At 40.0% G+C, this 21,789-nt stretch overlaps 1 protein-coding gene across 3 annotated transcripts in view; it reads right to left on the reverse strand.

The window, feature by feature from the left end:
- The window catches only part of Tpgs2 (tubulin polyglutamylase complex subunit 2), a 44,191-nt gene that overhangs the window by 7,567 nt on the left and 14,835 nt on the right, over nt 1-21,789 (reverse strand). For 2 of the 3 annotated variants that reach the window (XM_047526447.1, XM_047526448.1), the window contains exons 3-4: nt 18,359-18,446; nt 396-509 (exon numbers count right to left, since the gene is read on the reverse strand). In XM_047526447.1, coding sequence (XP_047382403.1) covers nt 396-509; nt 18,359-18,446 — 202 coding nt within the window. Of the gene's footprint in view, nt 1-395; nt 510-15,817; nt 15,947-18,358; nt 18,447-21,789 lie in introns of all 3 variants that reach the window. The other variant, XM_047526446.1, reaches the window with a different exon arrangement.

Here is a 21,789-nt window from a genome sequence, read left to right on the forward strand (position 1 = left end):
AGTGCACTAACTTAGAATAACAATTCCATGACATGGTTTTTGCCCCTTCCTGTAATATCTAATTCCCACCATAGTTCAAGATGCAGCTTAAAGTCTGTTTTTCTAAGATTCCTCCAGCTGGAGATGATCTCTTATTTCTTTTAGTTTATCTGACCTATTATGTAATCCCGTTGGTTGTTTTGTAGTAACTCACATATGAAGATGGCTAAAGACTAAAAATTAGCTTACAGGGGGAGCTAGAGACAACCAAAGGGGCTTTCTAGGTCTTGGCACAGACAATCTGGAATCATTTCAGGAGGCCAGGGAGGTATGTGCTTTTTGTGTGATGGCTGACAAGCAGTCAGGCAAGATCACACCCAGACTAAAAGACCACAGCATCACGCTGTTATTCTTACCTGGCTTCCCACTTTTGTAGACAAGGCAAACCTTCCCGTTCCCATTGCATGAATCCAGCTCAAATATCACATTGCGAGAGTCAAAGTGAGGTTTCTCTGGCTGGTCCTCACTGGCTGCAAATAAACAAACTCACCTCAAACAAAGCTACACATCCAACTTAGCTAGGATGAAGAAATGGGGAAAAAGCCTCAGACATACTGTGAAGTAGTATTGTCAAAACAATTCTATAAATGCTTGATCTCATCAATGGATTAGGCCTTCTGTCTAGGTTGTCTCATCAGTCATAGGCAGCATCAGAGAATCTGGGGGAAGCTGGCAAGAGGACAGGAACTTGATTTCTTGGGAATGCTACCACATAAAGTCAGAACAGGCTGAAAGACCTGATGTTGACAGTTTTTTTTTCTTTTTCTGGGATTGTTTATTATGTAAAAATAGGATATCACACACATTATCTGAATCTTGCTTTTTATACAATAATACCACGTGAAAAACCTTTTAACTGATTCTTTTTGTAGCTGCTGGAAGGTTTGTGGGAGTGGGATGGATGTATCTTTAACTATTTCACCATCCTCCTACTGATATGCATTTACCTTATCATTCTTCTATGAATGCTAAAATAATTCTCTGTGTGTTTTGCTGCTTTCCTTACATGAAATAAATTTCTTGTAGAATGGGTGTTGCCAGATTACTTTTCATAAAAGGTCCTTGCTTTTGAAAGACATTTTCACTGGGTATATAATTCTAGTTTTGACATTTAAAAAAAAAATTTATTAGTTGTTGATGGACCTTTATTTTATTTACTTATTTATATGTGGTGCTGAGAATTGAACCCAGTGCCTCACACATGCTAGACAAGTGCTTTACCATTGAGCCACAACCCCAGCCCCTTGACAATTTTTTTCTATGAGTATTTTATCTCATTTTAATTATTTCTAGGGAGAAATATGCTGTTATCTTTATCCTTTGCTCCTTGTATGCAATTTGGCTTTCCTCTGGTTGTCTTTAAGATTTTCTTTTTATGCCTTGTTAAGATTTGGCTCTGGAATCTCCCCCAGTTCATGTTGAAAGCATAGTCCCCAATGCAGCAAGGTTCAGAAAGGATTTTAGGAAATGACCAGATGATGAGAGCTGTAACCTCATCAGTGGATTAATCCATTTGATGGATTAATAATGTGAGTGGACTACTGGGTGTTAACTATAGTTAGGTAAGGTGATGCTGAAGGAAGTAGGTCACTAGGAGTGTGCACTTGAGGACTATATCTTGTCCCTGGCTCCTCTCTCTGCTTCCTAGCTGCCAGGAGCAAAGCAGTTTTCCTCTGCCATGCCCCTCCACCATGTAATGGCTTCACTTCAGGCCCAGAGCAACGGAGTAAGTCAACCATGGACTGAACCTTGGAAACCATGAGCCAAAATAAACTTTTCCTCCTCTAAGTTGTTCTTGTCAAGTATTTTATTCACAGTGACCAAAAACTAACACATCCCTCATTTTAAGCAATTTCATTATGATGTTTCATGCTATCATTTCATGTCTCTTTTTCCTGGCCTAATAAGTTCAGTGAATATATCAGTTACTCCATCAAACTTGTAAATCTTTGGGCCCTTATATCTTCAAATATTATTATTTTCTGACCCCGACTCCTCCTTTCACAGACTCTAATTACACATATGTTATATCATTTATTCTTCCCCAGTGTATGGATGCTAACTTTTTTCCTTTCTCTGTTATTTTGGATAATCTCTATTGCTGAATTCTCGGTTCTTCTGCAGTCTTTTCTTTTTGCCACTGCTAATTTCATACAGTGTATTTTTCATCTCAGAAACTAAACTCTAAAAGTTAAACTTGGGATACACAGTTTCCAATCTGTATTTTTAAAGATATGCAGAATAAAGTTTTAATAACTTTTTTAAAAAATATTTTTTTAGTTGTTAGTGGACCTTTATTTAATTAATTAGTTTATATGCAGTGCTGAGGATCAAACCCAGGGCCTCACACATGCCAGGCAAGTGCTATACCACTGAGCCACAATCCCAGCTTTAATAACTTTTAATGTCCACACTTGCTAATTCTGAAATGTGTATAATTCAGGGTTATTTTGATTAATCCACTTTCCTCCTCATTACAGTTGTATTTTTCTGCTTACTTGCAAGCCTGATCATCTTTGATTATATGCCAAAAATTGTTAACTTTACATTGTGGAAAGCTAAGTATTTTTATATTTCTATAAATATTCTTGAGCTTTATTCTTAGATATGGTTACTTGGAAACAGATACCTTGGGCTTTGCTCCTAGATTTGTCAGGCAGGATCCATGTAATGTTTACCTGTGGCTAATTATTCCTCTTTCTGAGGCAAGCCCTTCTATGTACTTTAAAGCTTTGTGAATCATGAGGTACTTCAGCTTGTTTAGTAGAGACAGGCACTCTTCCTGGTTCTTTATGAGGACTAGACATCATTCCCTCTAATTATCTTCAGTGGTTTTTGTCATTGGCCTTGGGCAGTTTCTTCAAACACGTGAGCTTATTATCAGGTCTTTGCTGAATACTTAAGGGAACCCCTCATAGATTTCTGGAATTATCTATTTGGCACTCTCCTTTCTGTTAGTCCTGTGGACCCTAGTTGCCTTGATCTATCTGGGCTCACAGCTGTCTTCTCAACTCAGGGTCCTCCTTTCCACTATGTGAACTGGGAACTCTCGAGGAAGCAAACTTGGGAAATTAACAGGTTTTACCATGATTGTTTCCCATCACTCAGGGCTCTCTGTTCTTTGTTGCCTGATGACCGATGTCCTGAAAACCACTTTATATATTTTGTCTAGGTCTTTAATTGCTGTTTCAGGTGGGAGGGGAAATATGGTCTCTATTGCTCTTGTTTAGATGAAATCATAAGTCCAGACTGGTGGTTCCACAACTTCTTAGCAGCCCTGCATGGTGCTAAAAATTGTGGGGTATGCCCTTAGGTAAAAAGCTGTAAAAATAGGAAATTCACTCAGTGAGGTTCCCTTCTGCTAAATGTAGATACCACTTCAGTTTCTGCCTGATTTTGGCTATTCTCCAGACCTTTTAGGTAATTATTTTAAATGTTTTTCTGGATTGTAGAGTATTATCTGCCATTATCAGAAGTGTAAGTTCAGCATTTGAATATTTTTCTTCGCCCCTCTCCCAAATCTGCAGTACACTGTTTCAGTTGCCCCCCACCTAAATTTTAGTTTGGTTTTATCTCCATGTATGCATTAGCATCTGTGTGTAGTTTATACTTGGGAGTATTGGTGGATCTCTTAATGTTACCCATAATTTGTACTCGTTCTTGCTTTCAGGGGTTTGTTTCTTCATGTGCCTAGTTACTTTTTTTAGTAGAAATTATTTTTTGAAAAATTATTTACAAAAACAATTTGAGACCTAGGATAATGTTACCTCCCGCTAGGGTGGATTTTTATTTTTATATAAAAGTGGTTTTTTTTTTGGTGATATATTTCACCTATTGTAGCATTTACTCATTTAAATTGTACACCTCAATGGTTTTTAGTATATTTTACAAAGTTGATGTGCAATCATCATCATGACCACACTTTTAGAACATTTCTCCAGAGTGTATTTTTGTTTGCATCTGCCATTCCCTGAGGTTAATAATCCAGGATTAACTACATCCAGTTTTGAGATTTAACACTTTCTGGGACACCCAGATGACTCACACCTGAGCTTCAGTCCATGTGAATAATAGTTACTTCTGGTTCATCCTTTCTCCTGGGATACAGGTTTTCAATACCCCTTTACAAAGAGCATGCTCCCATCTTTTCCAGGCCCTGGAATCCTTTTTATCCCCCTTGCTCATAAATGGGTCAAATTCTCAGTTTTTCAGCAGCGTCTCTTCTTTTTTTTAAATTATTTTTATATATGTTTTTAGTTGTTGATGGACCTTTATTTTATTCATTTTAATGTGCAGTGCTGAGAATTGAACCCAGTGCCTCACACATGCTAGGCAAGTGTTCTACCACTGAGCCACAACCCCAGCCTGCTCTCTTTTCCTCTTTCGAAAAGGATAATGTATCTTAGACAAAAGCAACTCCACATTTTAATCATCTTCCCTGGATTTCTGTCTTCTCCTGTATGTTGATCTGATATCACACCCTTAGTATATTGTTAGCTCTTTGTTGCTTTTAGGAAGACAATTGTTATATTTTGTCCTGCTTTTAAGTCTTCAGCAGGAAGGCTGCTCTGAATAATCTGCCATTACCAGAAGAAGTCTCTTCATCAGTTTAAGAATGTTTCTGGAAGATAATATATAGGTAAGTTTTGCTTTTTATATAATTTTAACAGTCTCTGTCTTTCAAAAGAGATTTGATTCCATAACATTTAATGTAATAATTATATTCCTCTCATCTTAATGTTATTTATCTTAATTATTAAATCACTTCTTTTCTTTTTTTTTTTTTTTTCACTCCTAACCTTCCACATTTCCCTTATTAGACTGGAGATTTTAATGGGACATAGTGGCACAACCCTATAATTGCAGCTACTCTGGAGGCTGAAGCAGAAGGATCACAGGTTTGCGGCCAACTTGGCCAACTTAGCAAGATCCTGTCTCAAAATACCAAGATGATGAATTTATTCTTGTCCCAGACAGAACAGAGCCGGCAGGTCATGAAAGAGTGGTGGTGGGGTCGGGTGGCAGCTGGTCATTCATGCTTGTATGTCAGAGATAGGACTACCACAAAGACTTCCTAGAGCCCATCAGAAATTCCTTTGCATCCTAAATGCAGTTCATTCTTATATACTTTGCTCACTGTGCACTTATTTCTATTCTCAAAGTTTATTTCAAGAAATTTTTCCAGACTGCTGAAGTTCAGATAAGATAACTGGCTAGCAAAGGCTGTCTCCACCAATGGGCTAACATCAACTTCTATAATAACCTGAGACCAAAGAACCTTATTTCAGAGCAGTTTAGGCAAACTTCTCCTTTTGGCCTTGAAAAGCCTCCCCTTACCTCAATCCCTCTGGATGCACTTATGGCTTTTCATTGCCTCTGCATCCCAGACTGGAATTTCCCATTACTCATTCCTAAATAAATTTGATATTTCCAAGAGTCATTTGTCTGTATTTTAGGTTGACAACTGATGATCTTTTGTTTTTATGCTTGATTAGATTCATGAGTAACTTTATTTGAGAATAATATACCATCATTTCCCTAACCAAATGGGATATACAAAATTCTAAAATGGTCCCCAAGGTTACAGCCTTCTGGTATGTACACCTCACATAATCCTCTCCCCTGTGGTGGGGGGGGACAGGACCTATGAATATGATAGGCAGTTATTCCCTGGATTAGGTTACATTAAGAAGGTTCACGGCACACTAGGAAGAAATTTTGCCGCTGGCTTAAAAGCAAGCTGCCATGATGTGGAAAGGGACATATGGCTAAGATCTGAGGGCAGCCATAAGTTGCTTAGAGTGAACCCTGGATGAAAGTCAGGAATAAAACAGAAATTTTAGTCCCACAACTGCAAGAAACTGAAAGCAGTCAACCACAGTAAGCCTGGAAGAGGCCCCTGTGCCTCAGATGAGATGAATCTCAGCCGACATCATTTCAGTCACTGGGGTTCAGCTTCAGAAAGCTGCATTCTCTGCTTAGCCAGTTGTCAGTTCCTTACAAGCAGAGGACCCAGCTAACCTGCAGTTTAATTCTTGATTTATGGAAACTGCTAATAAGAAAATAAAACTGATAATTTGTGGAGCTTTAAGCTATTAGATTTGTGGTAATCTGTCATAAGGGAATAGAAAACTGGTATACCAAAACTGTTTTCCGGGGTTTTTCAAGATGGCGGACTAGAAGGCGGCTGCGTTTCACGTTGCTCCAGGACGCAGGATTCAAAAGAGGAAATAGTGAGAGACTTGGGACCAACTCAGAGCCGCTGGGTGTCTCTCCATTGGGGAGGCGTCCCGGATGGGGCGGTAGCCCCGGAACGCAGGGAACTTTGTGAAGTGAGTTGCTCGGCGAGACGCCCCTCCCCCCACAGGAGAAGTAAACACGGACAACTGGGATCATCGTAGAGGAGGCGGCTCAGCACAGCGCTTGGACTCGGAGCAACCACTGGGGCTCTGGGCAGCTGCCTGAGGAGGAGCTGTGTGGCGAGCTGTTTGGACTCAGAACGACCGCTTCTGAACACCGGGGGGCTACCCGGAGAAAGAGGAGGTGCACGGCGGGTCGCTTGGTCTAGAAGTGACTGCATCAGAGCCACAGACAGTTGCCAGAGGAGGAGCTGTGTGGCGAGCTGTTTGAACTCAGAGCGAGCGCTCCTGAACACTGGTGGCCTGCCTGGAGGAGGAGCGTGGTGGGTCGCTTGGTCTAAGGAGTGACTGCACCAGAGCTACAGGTGGTTGTCAGAGGAGGAGCTGTGTGGTGAGCTGTTTGGACTCAGAACGACTGCTTCTGAACACCGGGGGGTTGCCCGGAGGAAGAGGAGAAGTGCGGCGGGTCGCTTGGCCTAGGAATGACTGCATCAGAGCCACAGGCGGTTGCCAGAGGAGGAGGCGAGTGGTGAGTTGACTGGACTAAAAGCGACCCCTCCTGAACACCGGTGGCCTGCCTGGAGGAGGAGCGCGGTGGATCACTTGGTCTCGGAGCCACCGCTCCTGAACACCTGGGGGGCTACCCCAAAGAGGAGGAGGAGGAACAGGGCGGGTCACTTGGACTCGGAGTGACTGCCTAGGGCTACGGACGGTTGGTGGGAGGAGGAGACGCGAAGTGAGTGGCTTGGACTCCTAGTGACTGCGTCAGAAACCGGGCAGCTGTCCGGAGGAGGAGGTGTGTGGCGGGTCTCTGGAGCTATTGTACGGGGCTCCAGGTGGCGGCTCAGAGGAGGGGCCGCATAGCCAGGCGATTTGGTGCAGAGCAGGGTCCCAGGAGCTAGGCGGCTTCTTGCTGGAAGAGCTGCACAGAGACACGCCTAGGGGCGGAGCGATGTTTCCAGGACTGCAGGCAGATTCTCTGAGGAGAGGCAGCCTAGGGAGACTTGCCTGCGAAGGGTGAGGCTTCCAGGCCGAGGAGGTAGGTCCGGGCCACTGGAAACGTTGCAGAGGAAGACAGCCCAGCCCAGGCGGTAGTTGTAGATTGAGGGGAACCTCTAGGAGGGGAACTGACCAGCGAGACCTCCCCACCAGGTGAGTCTTCCCTGCCGGGTGAGGTTTTCCCACAGGGACGGTAAAACCAGAGACACAGGCACAAACAGGCCTTGCCTCAGCCCGCAGACTAGTTCCCCGTTGGATGACCACTGGTCAACAAGTGGAGGCACCTCTGCCCACTGGCAGGGAATATACCCCACCTGAGGGTCACCACCCCTAGAGAGGCAGCTTCTTCCTGGAGCTCCGCATTATCAACTTCCTCCAAGACTTCAGGCTACTGAAGGATAAGAGGGGATATACTAGCAATCTTCAGGGACATTATAAGTCAATAGAGGAAATCTGCAATATCTTAATGACCCACTGATTCCTGAACAATATGAGAAAACAAGGGAAGAAAATGTCTCAAACAAATCTAGATGTTACATCAATAAAATCCAACGACAGCATGGCAGAAGAAATGACAGAAAGGGAGATCAGAATGTACATAATTAAAATGATCAGGGAAGCAAACGATGAGATGAAAGAGCGAATGCAGGCATTGAATGATAGCACCAATCGACAGTTAACAGAGCAAATACAGGAAGCAAAAGATCATTTCAATAAAGAGTTAGAGATATTGAAAAAAAACCAAACAGAAATCCTTGAAATGAAGGAAACAATAAACCAAATTAAGAACTCCATAGAAAGCATAACCAATAGGATAGAACACCTGGAAGACAGAACTTCAGATATTGAAGACAAAATATTTAACCTCGAAAACAAAGTTGAACAAACAGAGAAGATGGTAAGAAATCATGAACAGAATCTGCAAGAACTATGGGATATCATGAAAAGGCCAAATTTGAGAATTATTGGGATTGAGGAAGGCTTAGAGAAACAAACCAAAGGAATGAACAATCTATTCAATGAAATAATATCAGAAAATTTCCCAAACCTGAAGAAGGAAATGGAAAATCAAGTTCAAGAAACTTATAGGACTCCAAATACACAAAATTACAACAGACCCACACCAAGGCACATTATAATGAAAATACCTAACATACAAAATGAAGACAGAATTTTAAAGGCTGTGAGAGAAAAGAACCAAATTACATTCAGGGGGCACCAATACGGATATCAGCAGATTTTTCAATCCAGACCCTAAAAGCTAGAAGGGCCTAGAACAACATATTTCAAGCTCTGAAAGAAAATGGATGCCAACCAAGAATCTTATACCCAGCAAAACTTACCTTCAAATTTGACGATGAAATAAAATCATTCCATGATAAACAAAAGCTAAAAGAATTTACAAAAAGAAAGCCAACATTACAGAATATTCTCAGCAAAATATTCCATGAGGAAGAGATAAAAAACAAAGAAGCAAATCAGCAAAGGGAGGAATTATCCTAAAGGAACTGTCAAATAAAGGAGGAACCAAGTTGTGTCAAATAATAAATAAATAAATAAATAAAATTTTAAATATGAACCAAATGATCGGGAACACAAATCATATCTCAATAATAACCCTGAATGTTAATGGCCTGAATTCATCAATCAAAAGACATAGACTGGCAGATTGGATAAAAAAGAAAGATCCAACAATATGTTGCCTGCAAGAGACTCACCTCATAGAAAGAGATACCCATAGACTAAAGGTGAAAGGATGGGGAAAAACATACCATGCACATGGACTCAGCAAAAAAGCTGGAGTATCCATCCTCATTTCAGATAATGTGGACTTCAAGCCAATGTTAGTCAGAAGGGATAAAGAAGGACATTTCATACTGCTTAAGGGAAGCATAAATCAGCAAGATATAACAATCATAAACATATATGCCCCAAACAGTGGCTCATCCATGTATGTCAAACAAATCCTTCTCAATTTTAGAAACCAAATAGACCATAACACAATAATACTAGGTGATTTTAACACGCCTCTCTCACCACTGGACAGATCTTCCAAACAAAAATTGAACAAAGAAACCATAGATCTCAATAACACAATGAATAATTTAGACTTAACAGACATTTATAGAATATACCAACCAACCAAGAGCGGATACACTTTCTTCTCAGCAGCACATGGATCCTTCTCTAAAATAGACCATATATTATGCCACAAAGCTAATATCAGCAAATACAAGAAGATAGAGACACTACCTTGTATTCTATCAGATCATAATGGATTGCAGTTAGAAATAAATGAAAGAGTAAAAAACAGAAACTACTCCAATACCTGGAGATTAAACAATATGCTATTATATGATGAATAGATAACAGAAGATATAAGGAAGGAAATTAAAAAATTCTTAGAGGTAAATGAGAACAAAGAAACATCATATCAAAATCTCTGGGACACTATGAAAGCAGTACTTAGAGGAAAATTTATTTCATGGAGTGCATTTAATAAAAGAAGTAAAACTCAACAAATAAATGACCTAACACTACGGCTCAAAGCCCTAGAAAAAGAACAGACCAACACCAAAAGTAGTAGAAGACAGGAAATAGTTAAACTCAGAGCTGAAATCAACAAAATTGAAACAAAAGAAACAATACAAAAAATTGACAAAATAAATAGTTGGTTCTTCGAAAAAAGAAACAAAATTGATAAACCTTTAGCCACACTAACAAAGAGAAGACGAGAGAAAACCCAAATCACTAAAATTCGGAATGAACAAGGAAATATCACAACAGACACGATTGAAATACAAAACATAATTAGAAGCTATTTTGGAAATCTATACTCCAACAAAATAGAAAATTTCGAAGACATCAACAGGTTTCTCGAGACATATGAATTGCCTAAACTGAACGAGGAGGACATACACAATTTAAATAGACCAATTTCAAGTAATGAAATAGAAGAAGTCATCAAAAGCCTACCAACAAAGAAAAGTCCAGGACCAGATGGGTTCTCAGCCGAGTTCTACAAAACCTTTAAAGAAGAGCTCATTCCAATACTCCTCAAAGTATTCCATAAAATAGAAGAGGAGGGAACCCTCCCAAACTCATTGTATGAAGCCAATATTACCCTGATACCTAAACCAGACAGAGACACATCAAGGAAAGGAAATTTCAGACCAATATCCTTAATGAACATCGATGCAAAAATTCTCAACAAAATTTTAGCAAATCGCATACAAAAACATATTAAAAAGATAGTGCACCATGATCAAGTGGGTTTCATCCCAGGGATGCAAGGTTGGTTCAACATCAGAAAATCAATAAATGTAATTTACCATATCAATAGACTTAAAGTCAAAAATCACATGATTATTTCAATAGATGCAGAGAAAGCATTTGATAAAATACAGCACCCCTTCATGCTCAAAACACTAGAAAAAATAGGGATAGTGGGAACATTCCTTAACATTGTAAAGGCCATCTATGCTAAGCCCGTGGCTAATATCATTCTAAATGGTGAAAAACTGAAAGCATTCCCCCTAAAAACTGGAACAAGGCAGGGATGCCCTCTTTCATCACTTCTTTTCAATATCGTCCTTGAAACTCTAGCCAGAGCAATTAGACAGACCAAAGAAATTAAAGGGATACGAATAGGAAAAGAAGAACTCAAACTATCCCTATTTGCTGATGATATGATTGTATACTTAGAGGAACCAGGAAATTGCACCAGAAAACTGTTAGATCTCATTAGTGAATTCAGCAAAGTAGTGAGATATAAGATCAATGCACATAAATCTAAGGCATTTTTATACATAAGCGATGAATCTTCAGAAAGAGAAATTAGGAAAACTACCCCATTTACAATAGCTTCGAAAAAAATAAAATACTTGGGAATCAATCTCACAAAAGAGGTGAAAGACCTCTACAATGAGAACTACAGAACACTAAAGAAAGAAATTCAAGAAAACCTTAGAAGATGGAAAGATCTCCCATGTTCTTGGATAGGAAGAATTAATATTGTCAAAATGGCCATACTACCAAAAGTTCTATACAGATTCAATGCAATTCCAATTAAAATCCCAACGATGTACCTTACAGAAATAGAGCAAGCAATTATGAAATTCATCTGGAAGAATAAAAAACCCAGAATAGCTAAAGCAATCCTTGGCAGAAAGAGTGAAGCAGGGGGTATCGCAATACCAGATCTTCAACTCCACTACAAAGCAATAGTAACAAAAACGGCATGGTATTGGCAACACAATAGAAAGGTGGATGAATGGTACAGAATAGAGGACATGGATACAAACCCAAATAAATACAATTTTCTCATACTAGACAAAGGGGTCAAAAATATGCAATGGAGAAAAGATAGCCTCTTCAACAAATAGTGCTGGGAAAATTGGAAATCCATATGCAACAGAATGAAACTAAACCCATATCTCTCACCATGCACGAAACTAAACTCAAAATGGATTAAGGATCTTAGCATCAGACCAGAGACCTTCCATCTTATAGAAGAAAAAGTAGGTCTAGAGCTTCAACATGTCGGCTTAGGACCAGACTTCCTCAACAGGACTCCCATAGCACAAGAATTAAAAGCAAGAATTAATAACTGGGATAGATTCAAACTAAAAAGCTTTCTCTCAGCAAAGGAAACTATCAGCAATGCAAAGAAAGAGCCTACAGAGTGGGGGAAAATCTTTGCCAATCATACTTCAGATAGAGCACTAATCTCCAGAATCTATAAAGAACTCAAAAAACTCTACACCAAGAATGCAAATAATCCAATCGACAAATGGGCTAAGGAAATGAATAGACACTTCACAGAAGAAGATCTACAAGCAATCAACAAACATATGGAAAAATGTTCAACATCTCTAGTAATAAGAGAAATGCAAATCAAAACCACCCTAAGATTCCATCTCACCCCAATTAGAATGGCGATTATCAAGAATACAAGCAACAACAGGTGTTGGCGAGGATGTGGGGAGAAAGGTACACTCATACATTGCTGGTGGGGCTGCGAATTAGTGCAGCCACTCTGGAAAGCAGTGTGGAGACTCCTTAGAAAACTTGGAATGGAACCACCATTTGACCCAGCTATCCCACTCCTTGGCCTATACCCAAAGGATTTAAAATCAGCATATTACAGAGATACAGCCACATCAATGTTCATAGCTGCTCAGTTCACAATAGCCAGATTGTGGAACCAACCTAGATGTCCTTCAATTGATGAATGGATAAAGAAACTGTGGTATATATATACAATGGAATATTACTCAGTCATAAAGAATGATAAAATTATGGCATTTGCAGGCAAATGGTCGAAATTGGAGAATATCATGCTAAGTGAGATAAGCCAATCTCAAAAAACCAAAGGAGGAATGATATCGCTCATAAGTGGATGATGACACATAAGAGGGGTGGGAGGGGTTAGTGTTAGGGTTAGAGTTAGGGTTAGGGAGGGGGGCAAGAATGGAGGAAGGAAGGACTGTATAGAGGGAAAAGAGGGGGGGAGGGGTGGGGGGAAGGGAAAAAAATAACAGAATGAATCAAACAACATTACCCTATGTAAATTTATGATTACACAAATGGTATGCCTTTACTCCATGTACAAACAGAGAAACAACATGTATCCCATTTGTTTACAATAAAATAAATAAATAAATAAATAAAAGCTGACCAAAAAAAAAAAAAAACTGTTTTCCCCAGCAAGTCACAGTACTTCTTTCCTAGAGTAAAAAAGAATCTTTCATTTGCTACCTCCTCCCTTTTCTCTCAGTTATCCACTTTGAGGACCACTGAAACCACTGTATTTAATTTGATAGTTTGTGTATTTTGTTACAACAGCCCTAAGTTGCTTAACAGAAATTTATGGTCTGAGATCAAAGTGTCCAAAGAATATCCCTCTGAGGGCTATGGAAAAGAATCTGTTCCATATCTCTCTCTTAGCCTTTAGTTGTTTACTGGAAATTTCTGTACTTCTTGGCTTGTAGAAGAATCACCCCCACTGCTGCCATCATCTTCAAATGGCATTCTTCCAATATGTGCCTGTATCCAAATTTCTCTTTTTATAAGACTTGTCCTATTCCAGTATGATCACATCTTTTAATTAAGTCTGCAATTTGGAAATAAGGTCATATTCTGAGGCACTGAGAGTCAGGACTTGAATATATCCTTTGTTTTGTTTTGTTTTTTTGGAAGGGGGCAGAACATAATTTAACCCAGAGTAGTTTTTTAACTGTTCTCTCTCTTCACATTTAAGTCAAACTGAAATGGGATAGTACTTTTCAAAATATTCTTTGCACTATGCTTAAGAGTTCTTATATAACAAATTTCTAGCTGTTATACTTCCTTCTCATAACCTGAGGTATATTTAGTCTGCAAACATAAGACTCTTGATTTTTCACTCCTTTTTCTCTCAGTAACCCCAAAATGTTTTTTTCACTGTCTTCTAATTTCCACCGATGTCTGATTATTACTCCTGCACAATTTATTATTTTTGCCTAAAGGCTTGTCATTTTTTCCATATCAGTGGGAAAGTTTAGATTTTTTTTTAATTGGTTTGATTTAGGTCTAGGTTGAGTCTTTCCAATCTGCAGATAAATTTTCTTTTGTTAGTATTTATTGCCTTTCTATCTCTTCTCTTTCTTGAGCACCTAGAAATGCAATGGAAGGTGTCCTCGATTTATTTTCTACTTCTCATACTCTTCTACTTTTTTCCTTATAAATTCACTTCTTTAAATTTACTTACCTATACTTACCTAACATCACTTTATGATATTCATTGCACTTAATTTTTCTGGCTAACTCAGGAGTCAATAGTATTTGTACTTTCTTCATTTCATTTAGTCAAATGGTTAGGAATCTTTATATTTTTTAATCTATGGGAGGTATCTGTGTTGTCTTAAATTTCAAGTGTTCTTGTGCTTATTTTTGTTTAGATTTTCATTTGTGTGCTCTAGAAGTTTTAGTTTTTTGGTTGTATATTTTGACATTTCTTCTGATTGTTCTCTGATTGTATGCTGAGCACCCACAGAAAAGTCAGTATTTTTGTACTTAGACTACTGCAGAAAGCACGAGTCCAGCAGGTGCCAGAAGGCCAACTGGTCTTTATACCCCTTGAATATGTAGGAGCAACGTAGTCCCTACTCCTGGCTTAGTACTTTCGTTAAATACCCTCTACAGACTACTTCTTTTCTTCCAACCTCATGGACAGGGAAGACCTAATCTGCCTATATAACTACTTGTTTGCTTTTTAGAGAATCCCACTTATTAAGCCAATGTGAACTTTTCCCACTGCTGGTGATTCCATAGTTCTGAATGACAGGCTTTTTCCAGGACTCATCACTTTCTAATCTTTGTTCCTGGAGTTCTCTGGTACTATTCTCTAGTTGTTTGTCCAGTGGAGGGAGACAGTCTTACATCAGTTCCCTCTGCCAGAGCTTAAATGAACCCCCGAGGCCTAGACTCTAGTTGTCTACTCATTCTTCTTTCTTAATTAAACCCCAATTCTGTTTGAGGAGGTAATACTGCACAAATAAAAACATTTCCTGAGATTCCTTTAGGTCTAGCTGTCAGACTATAGGTGGCTTTTTAACTCTGTTCTGGCCAATGGCTATTAGGAGAGTCTTCTGAAAAAATAATTGTTTTCTGGATAAAACAGGGAGAGATTTTGCCAAGGACATTTTTTGGTCATTGTTCTTTGTCTTTTACCCTTCATCTTCGTGCTGGAAACACAGACCTGAATTAGAAGGTAAAGCCCACAATCTTCAACCATGAGGATGAAAACCATACCAAAGGCTGGTGCTGCAGAAGTCAGAGGGAGACTTTCACGTTCTCAAGCAGCGACTTCAACCTAGCTCCAGATTTCATGTTATGAGAGAAATTAACTGCTATTTAGTTTAGATAATGTAATTGGGTCTCTGTTATAAGCAGCTAAACAATTCTGACTGAAAAGCCCTCCTCTGAGGCTTTAGCAGCTACTTAACCTATAAACCATTTCACTTAGAAGTGAAAAGAGCTTGGAGGTAGGAATGGAGAGGAAAGGGGCTGTATTTAGACTATCATATTCCCTGAACCCCCCGATACTGAAGTACTGGGTGAAGCTTAATTTATAACATTCATTCACTCAGCATGTACTTATTAAGTGCCTACTGTGTACTCGGTACTGAACCATGTATGGAAAACAAAACAAAGATGCCAACCTTGGCATTTCCTTCATGAGAATTTCCTTTGTTGGTACAGGCTCTTGCTGCTGCTGCTGCTGCTCACCCCCAGCGTCCTAAGGAGCTATGAGTGGGAAGGGTTTTGGTTTGGTGGAATGTAATACAATGCTACAACCTCTTCCCATGGGTCTCAATATTACAAAAGGGAAGCAAGCAAGTTCGTTTCTAACCCAAAGCAGAAGTTCCTCCAGATACCTTCGTATGTATCATCTTCCAGGTCTGCCAGAGTTGGTGCGTTAGGAAGTGAATACATGGAAGACTGGTTGAGCTGAGTCAGTTTTGAGATGCTGTTAATTGCCATGCTGCCCAGTGGAATGATGTGCTCTATGGAGACATTAAAAAGGAGAATGACAAAAAGTTGATGGCCTAGTTATAATGGTCATCATAAATTCAGCTATTATTGGTCACATGGCTGAGGCATCTGATGGAAGGTAGGAAGAAGAGGCTTGCTCACTTGCTGCATGGCCCAAAGCACCAGCCTTTCATGCAAAAGAAAACAAAAAGGGAATCAGGGATCACAGGCAATGAACAGTCCCTACTACATTTAGGGTGCAGCTGAAGAAAAAGTTTAGAGAGGGATACTCAAGAAGAGATAAAAAATCTGGACTTAGGAACCTCATTTGAAGAGTAAATGACTTAAGGATATTTCCACTCTCTGTCTCTCTTGTTTAACTAATATTCTGTATAAACAATTATACTTTTCAAAGGAGTAACAGCTTTGATTGTATACTGGAACTTTTCTCTTATTATAAGTTTTCATGATGGAAAATACCTTATTTTCTCTTACTCAATGGAGAGAACATGGCAGCCCCTCTCACTTGGTTCTTGTCTTCTGTGATTAGGGTGTAAGCAAGGAAGAGGAAGACTGCATGTTTTCCTTATCTGTTGTATAGAAAGAATCCTTGACACAGGGTGGCACACAGACGTAGAAATTTGACTTTTGAAAAAACTGGAATGACTGAAAGCAATAAAACAGCTGGTACAGACCATGGACTGTGGCAAGCCATTCTTATCTAGCAGAAGCAGATGGTTCCCTGTCTAGTTGCCCTGAGAGAATGGCTCCCCTAACTCCACCCTATCTTATCTATCACATAAGAAGCTCCTCCTGGTCTTGCCTCCTTTACCTGTCTGTCTATAAATAAAAAAGAGTTGGGCTACTCCAGGTAATTGTTATTAGAGGTCAGAGTTGGTATGGCCAGACCCATCATACCCCTTCTTGTTTTTACTGACACTTGTATGTTATTGAGTAGATAAATTTTGGAGGTAATAGATAGAAGAACTGCCAACATCATCCTTTGGCAGTTAACCCTTTTCTCATCCACACGGGATGTGGCAGAGAGGACCCCCACAATGGACTGTCTGATAAGAAAAGACCACTAGAGTACATGTTGGAAGCTGACTCTACTGTCTTTTCTGTCAGTATTGTAAACTATTTAGTAAAGAATGGGTATAATAATGGTGACAAAAAGACCAGGACTGAGATCAAGTTACAGACAATGTTGCACTATGACCAGAGACTTGTTTATGAAGTATTCATGTAATATTTCTTCTGTGAGGCAGACTTGAGAGCAAGCTAGCCTGTCCTCATGATGTAGGCAGGGAGAGTCTGTCAGTCAATCTAGTCTCTGTCCCCTGTCTATTGTTCCAGATTCCAAAGGCCATGGCCATGCTACAAGAGAAAGTACTAATGCTGGTGACAGATGACTTCTAGGCCATTAGAAGAAATGATTCTAAGTTAAAACTAAATTTAAATATTCATTAGTAAGCTATTAAAAGTACCTCTGATCAGCTATGGGAGACAGTTGTAAAGGTTTTGGGAATCACCAAAAAAGCTAACTCAGATGTGTGGGCAGGAGGTGGAAGCAGGGAAGAAGACAAGACAGGTCTGTGGACTTGCCATGCAGCAGAAGTCACTCCTCTTTAGGGACAGCAGTGGGGAGGTTTAGGGTACTTCCTAAGATCTAAGTAGATGCAGGGATGGGGATGTTGCAGGAGCAGAAGGCAATAAAGGCCAATAGGGGTGAGGGCTGGCAAGTTTGTGTCAGGAACAGGATGGACTCTAACAAGATCTCCTAGCTTATGAATTTTTTAAAGAACTCCTTTACCTAAATGTACAGTGCCTTTCATGTCTACATAGCAGCTGCAAGCTCTGACATGTACAAAGTTGTGAGTCCCCACACACACGATGCAAATGTGTTAGTCTAGACACATTTAAGGCAAGATGACAGCCTGCTAACTGAGGCAGTTGGTGACTGAGGCTGAGGTGCTACAGGAAGAGAAGGAAAGGTTCTGGTTTGAGGGTTAGAGCCCTGAAGTCTTCACAATGGTAAGAATTAAGGAAGGAGTCTAAAAGAGATGGACAGCTGCTCCCAGGAACCATGGGGTTTCACTTCAGGTTACTATCAGAAGTCTGCTCTGAAGTAAAGGAATCAGAGGCTTTCAGTTCCAGTTCTCTCTGCAATTAACATTTTCCTCCACTCTATCCCAAGACTATTTAGAGGAAGACTCTAAATTAAGCTCCCAGTCAGTACCAGACAGCCACTGGAACAGGGTAAAGTATGTGAAGCACTAGATATCTGTTAGCATTGGGAGAAAAATCAGTTTCTGAATGTGGTACTTCAACACCCATAGAAACTGTCTAGATTCAAAGACTCAAAAGTTCTGAGGACCCAGAGCTGTCCCACCCAACCTCTCCACCAGGGATGTTGTTCCCTAACAGCAAGGAGGGTGACTTACCATCCAGCTTCACACTCCATGTCATATGGAAGCCATTGGTCATCAGGTAAAAGTTCCTCAGATCCTCGGGCATCATACAGTTATTTTTCTAGAATCACAAAGCAACCAAGCATAAGGTTGGGGCTAGGAAAGAGGGTGCAGGCCTATGTTTCAAAGCACTGGGGGCATGATTCACCATATTCAGATCTCTGAAACAGGAAGACTGATAATTACCTATAAAACTATTAGACACCTGTCTAATAGTATGGGGTCTGCAAGTGGAGTCATCAACCCCTGCTTCTTTTTTACTTCACTAGATAAAGCGGATTAGGTATCTGTTCTGCCACAGTATGCCCTGACAGTCAGCTGGAAAAGGAGCTCAAAGGGAATAAGCTGAGGAGATAAGGGAACGTGATGAGAGAGAGAGGAGGCCCTAGGGAAAGTCTGACAACGTTGGAGCAAAGCAATCATTATTAGGAATTTCAGATCCATGCTCACGTATTATCTTCTGAAACAAATTATTGGACAAATAAGAACATCTTAAAAGAGAACTCTTTTGTAACTCTGTCCAAACTTTTATTTTACTGGATCCTTCTAAGATGTGATACTGACCAGTGTATGTCAAGTTTGCTTCAGGTCATACTGTGAGTCAATTCTAGGCATCCAATGGGTGGGGAAGTATTACATAGCAGGAAAATCTGAGTTCAATTCCCAATTTGGTCATGTACCTTGAGCAGCCTTGAATATGTCACTTTAAACCATGTGAATCTAGGCTTAAGAATTAAAACTCTAAGACTGAATCTACAAGCCACTGGAGGTGAGGGATATAAGCTCACCTCAGGAAGAGAGAAGACTAAGAAATTATGATTTTATCTATAGCATCTTCAAGAATTATAGACGTGAGGACAGCTTTAAGTTTGCAGGTGATTTTAATTAATGAATCCAGTGTTAAATTTCCTTTAAGAACCAGTTTTTAAAAATTTTTCCTCATTACCATCCAATTCCCAATCTTAGAGATATGAAAGTGAGGGGATTCTCAGATTCCTTAGGCTACTTTATTTCCTACGTAGTAAGTTACATGGAGTTTGGGACTTGCTCTTAGTGCCTCCTATATGGCTACATTCTCCATTCACTGAGCGAACAAGCATACATACAGAATGCCTTTCTCCCACTCCTGGGATCCTTGCAAAGGAAGCCTAGAGTTAACACTATTCTGACAAGATTTTTGCTCCTATGCCCCAGATCAGCATCCACTTGAAGATTTTGATCTTCAGTGCCATCTAGTGGTAGAGACAAGAAAAAAGCTGTCTATCAGTCTTTTTTTGTTCTTGTTTTTGTTTTTTGGTGGTGGTACTGGGGATTGAAACTAGGGATATTTTTAAACTGAGCTACATCTCTAGCCCTTTTTACTTTTTATTTTGAAATAAGGTCTGACTACTTTGCCCAGGCTGGCCTCAAACTTGTGAAACTCCTGCTTCAGCCTCCTGAGTTGCTGGGATTATGGACCTGCATCACTACTCCTGACCACCAGCTATTCTTAATGGGAATTCCATGGGATTCCAGAAGAGAAGGACTGGTAGACTACTTGGCATTGTTCATCTTCCAAGTTAGGCTGTAGAATTTCAATAGTAGTATTTATTTATACATTTGTTACAGCATTTCTTTCACCCAAGAATGGAATTTTAGCAAACCAGAATTTGAAAAAAAAAATTCAAAATTCATAAAATAGGAAAAGTCAGTAACAAATACTTAAAATACTAATATAAACATATAAGTTGTCAAGTGAACCATTAAATCTACACTGTCCTTCTGATGTAAGGACTGTGGGCCCTGGCCCATGTGCTGTTTCCCCACGTGTATCTTTCTGCTCCACACACCTGTGGTCCTACAGTGCTTCTGTCCTTTCCTACCATGTTTAGCTTTTCTGAGTGGGATTTTCAGGGTACTGCTGCTTCTGGTAGTTTCTCTGCCCTGGCCAGCAATTCAAATTACTGCCATATTAATTTCTCTTCTGGTGAATCTGGAAAGAGTTTGTTGTTGCTCAGAAAGTAATTTGCCCACTTCAGAGGGCTTCTCTCCAGGAAGATTTGTGCTCAGACTTTTTGGGGGGTGGGGTGGGGGTGGGGAGGTTTTGAGAGAGGGAAGGAAGAAGAAAGGTGAATGGAAGAGGGGCATCTCCAGACTGGAGGGAGGATCTGGCGAGAAAGTGAAGAAGGAAGGATAACCTTGCTGACCAGAATCTGGAATGACAGTTAACTGCTCCAACATGGTACTGCTATCTCTAGTCTAATGATGATTCTGTCACATAGCTCCTAATTTCCAACATTTTTTCCCTCTTCCCAAGGAGACTAACTACAAAAGTTTCTTAAGTTACTGTAAAGAATAAACCATAAACTGTTACTACTTCATCAGTTTGGGGAGCTATCAACTAGATTCCCAGAAAACTCTGATGAGAGCTGCCTGACTCTCAAACAAAGTGCTATCCATTGCCTCCTGCTCACCTTCTTTACTTGTGGACAATCCTGCACTCCACAGTTCCCTCCTTTTTTAGAGGTCACATCATCTGGGAAGGGAGCAGGGCAGCAAATGCAGGATCAGGTCAGCAAAGGGATCAGAGGATGGAAATTTGTATTTCTGTAGGGCTTGTCCTTGCTGAGTAGTCTGCAACTACAGTCAGATGAAGGGTTGCCCATGAAACCCACCAAGGAGAAGCACTGAAATATTACTGGAGACATGAAGCACTGAGCATAAGTGCATCTAATCAAACTCTTCTTGGACAGGACAGTTCACCATTTGGAAGGAAAACCTGGGCTGTGGAGAGATGGCATGACTCCAGATTCTCAAATGTTCTCAAAGTTCCTTCTAAGAAAAGGTGGAGGGTTCACTAGAAACTATTATTTTGTTGAATAAGGTGTAAGAGTTTAGGACCACAGTTGAACTGCTTAAGACCCAGAAGAGAGGTAGTATACTTTGCTCCCAATCCTTTCCCCACACAACCATCAGTCTCCCTGTAAAATACGTGATGTAGCATACATTTTGCCATATCCGGGTATACCATGATAGTCTTCAGCACAGTATTGTCCTCATTATATATTATTATATTAACTAATCATCAGGATCATGTTTTACAAGTGGTGGGAGTGGTTGGGTTGTGGGAGAAAGCTTCACATCTGCAGCCTCCTTGCTTTAAAGCTCCTGGGTGAAGTAGTCTCGGGGCTGAAATTAAGGACTGTAGAAAAGCAGGTAGCCTTAGGACAGTTCTACCCTCTGACTTTGGGGTTTTATCAGATTCATTCATTCATCCAATATTTTTTAAGTGTCTGCTATAGAGTAAACACTGTGCTGGGCATTAGAATCAGGAAAGAGGCAAGATATAGAAGAGGCTGTATCAGACACATGGTTTGCTGATGCAAATCTACCTTTCTCTTCCTCCTTGACAAAACCCTCATTTT

The sequence above is a fragment of the Sciurus carolinensis genome, chromosome 15 (genome assembly GCF_902686445.1).
Source record: "Sciurus carolinensis chromosome 15, mSciCar1.2, whole genome shotgun sequence".
In the NCBI taxonomy this organism is placed as follows: domain Eukaryota; kingdom Metazoa; phylum Chordata; class Mammalia; order Rodentia; family Sciuridae; genus Sciurus; species Sciurus carolinensis.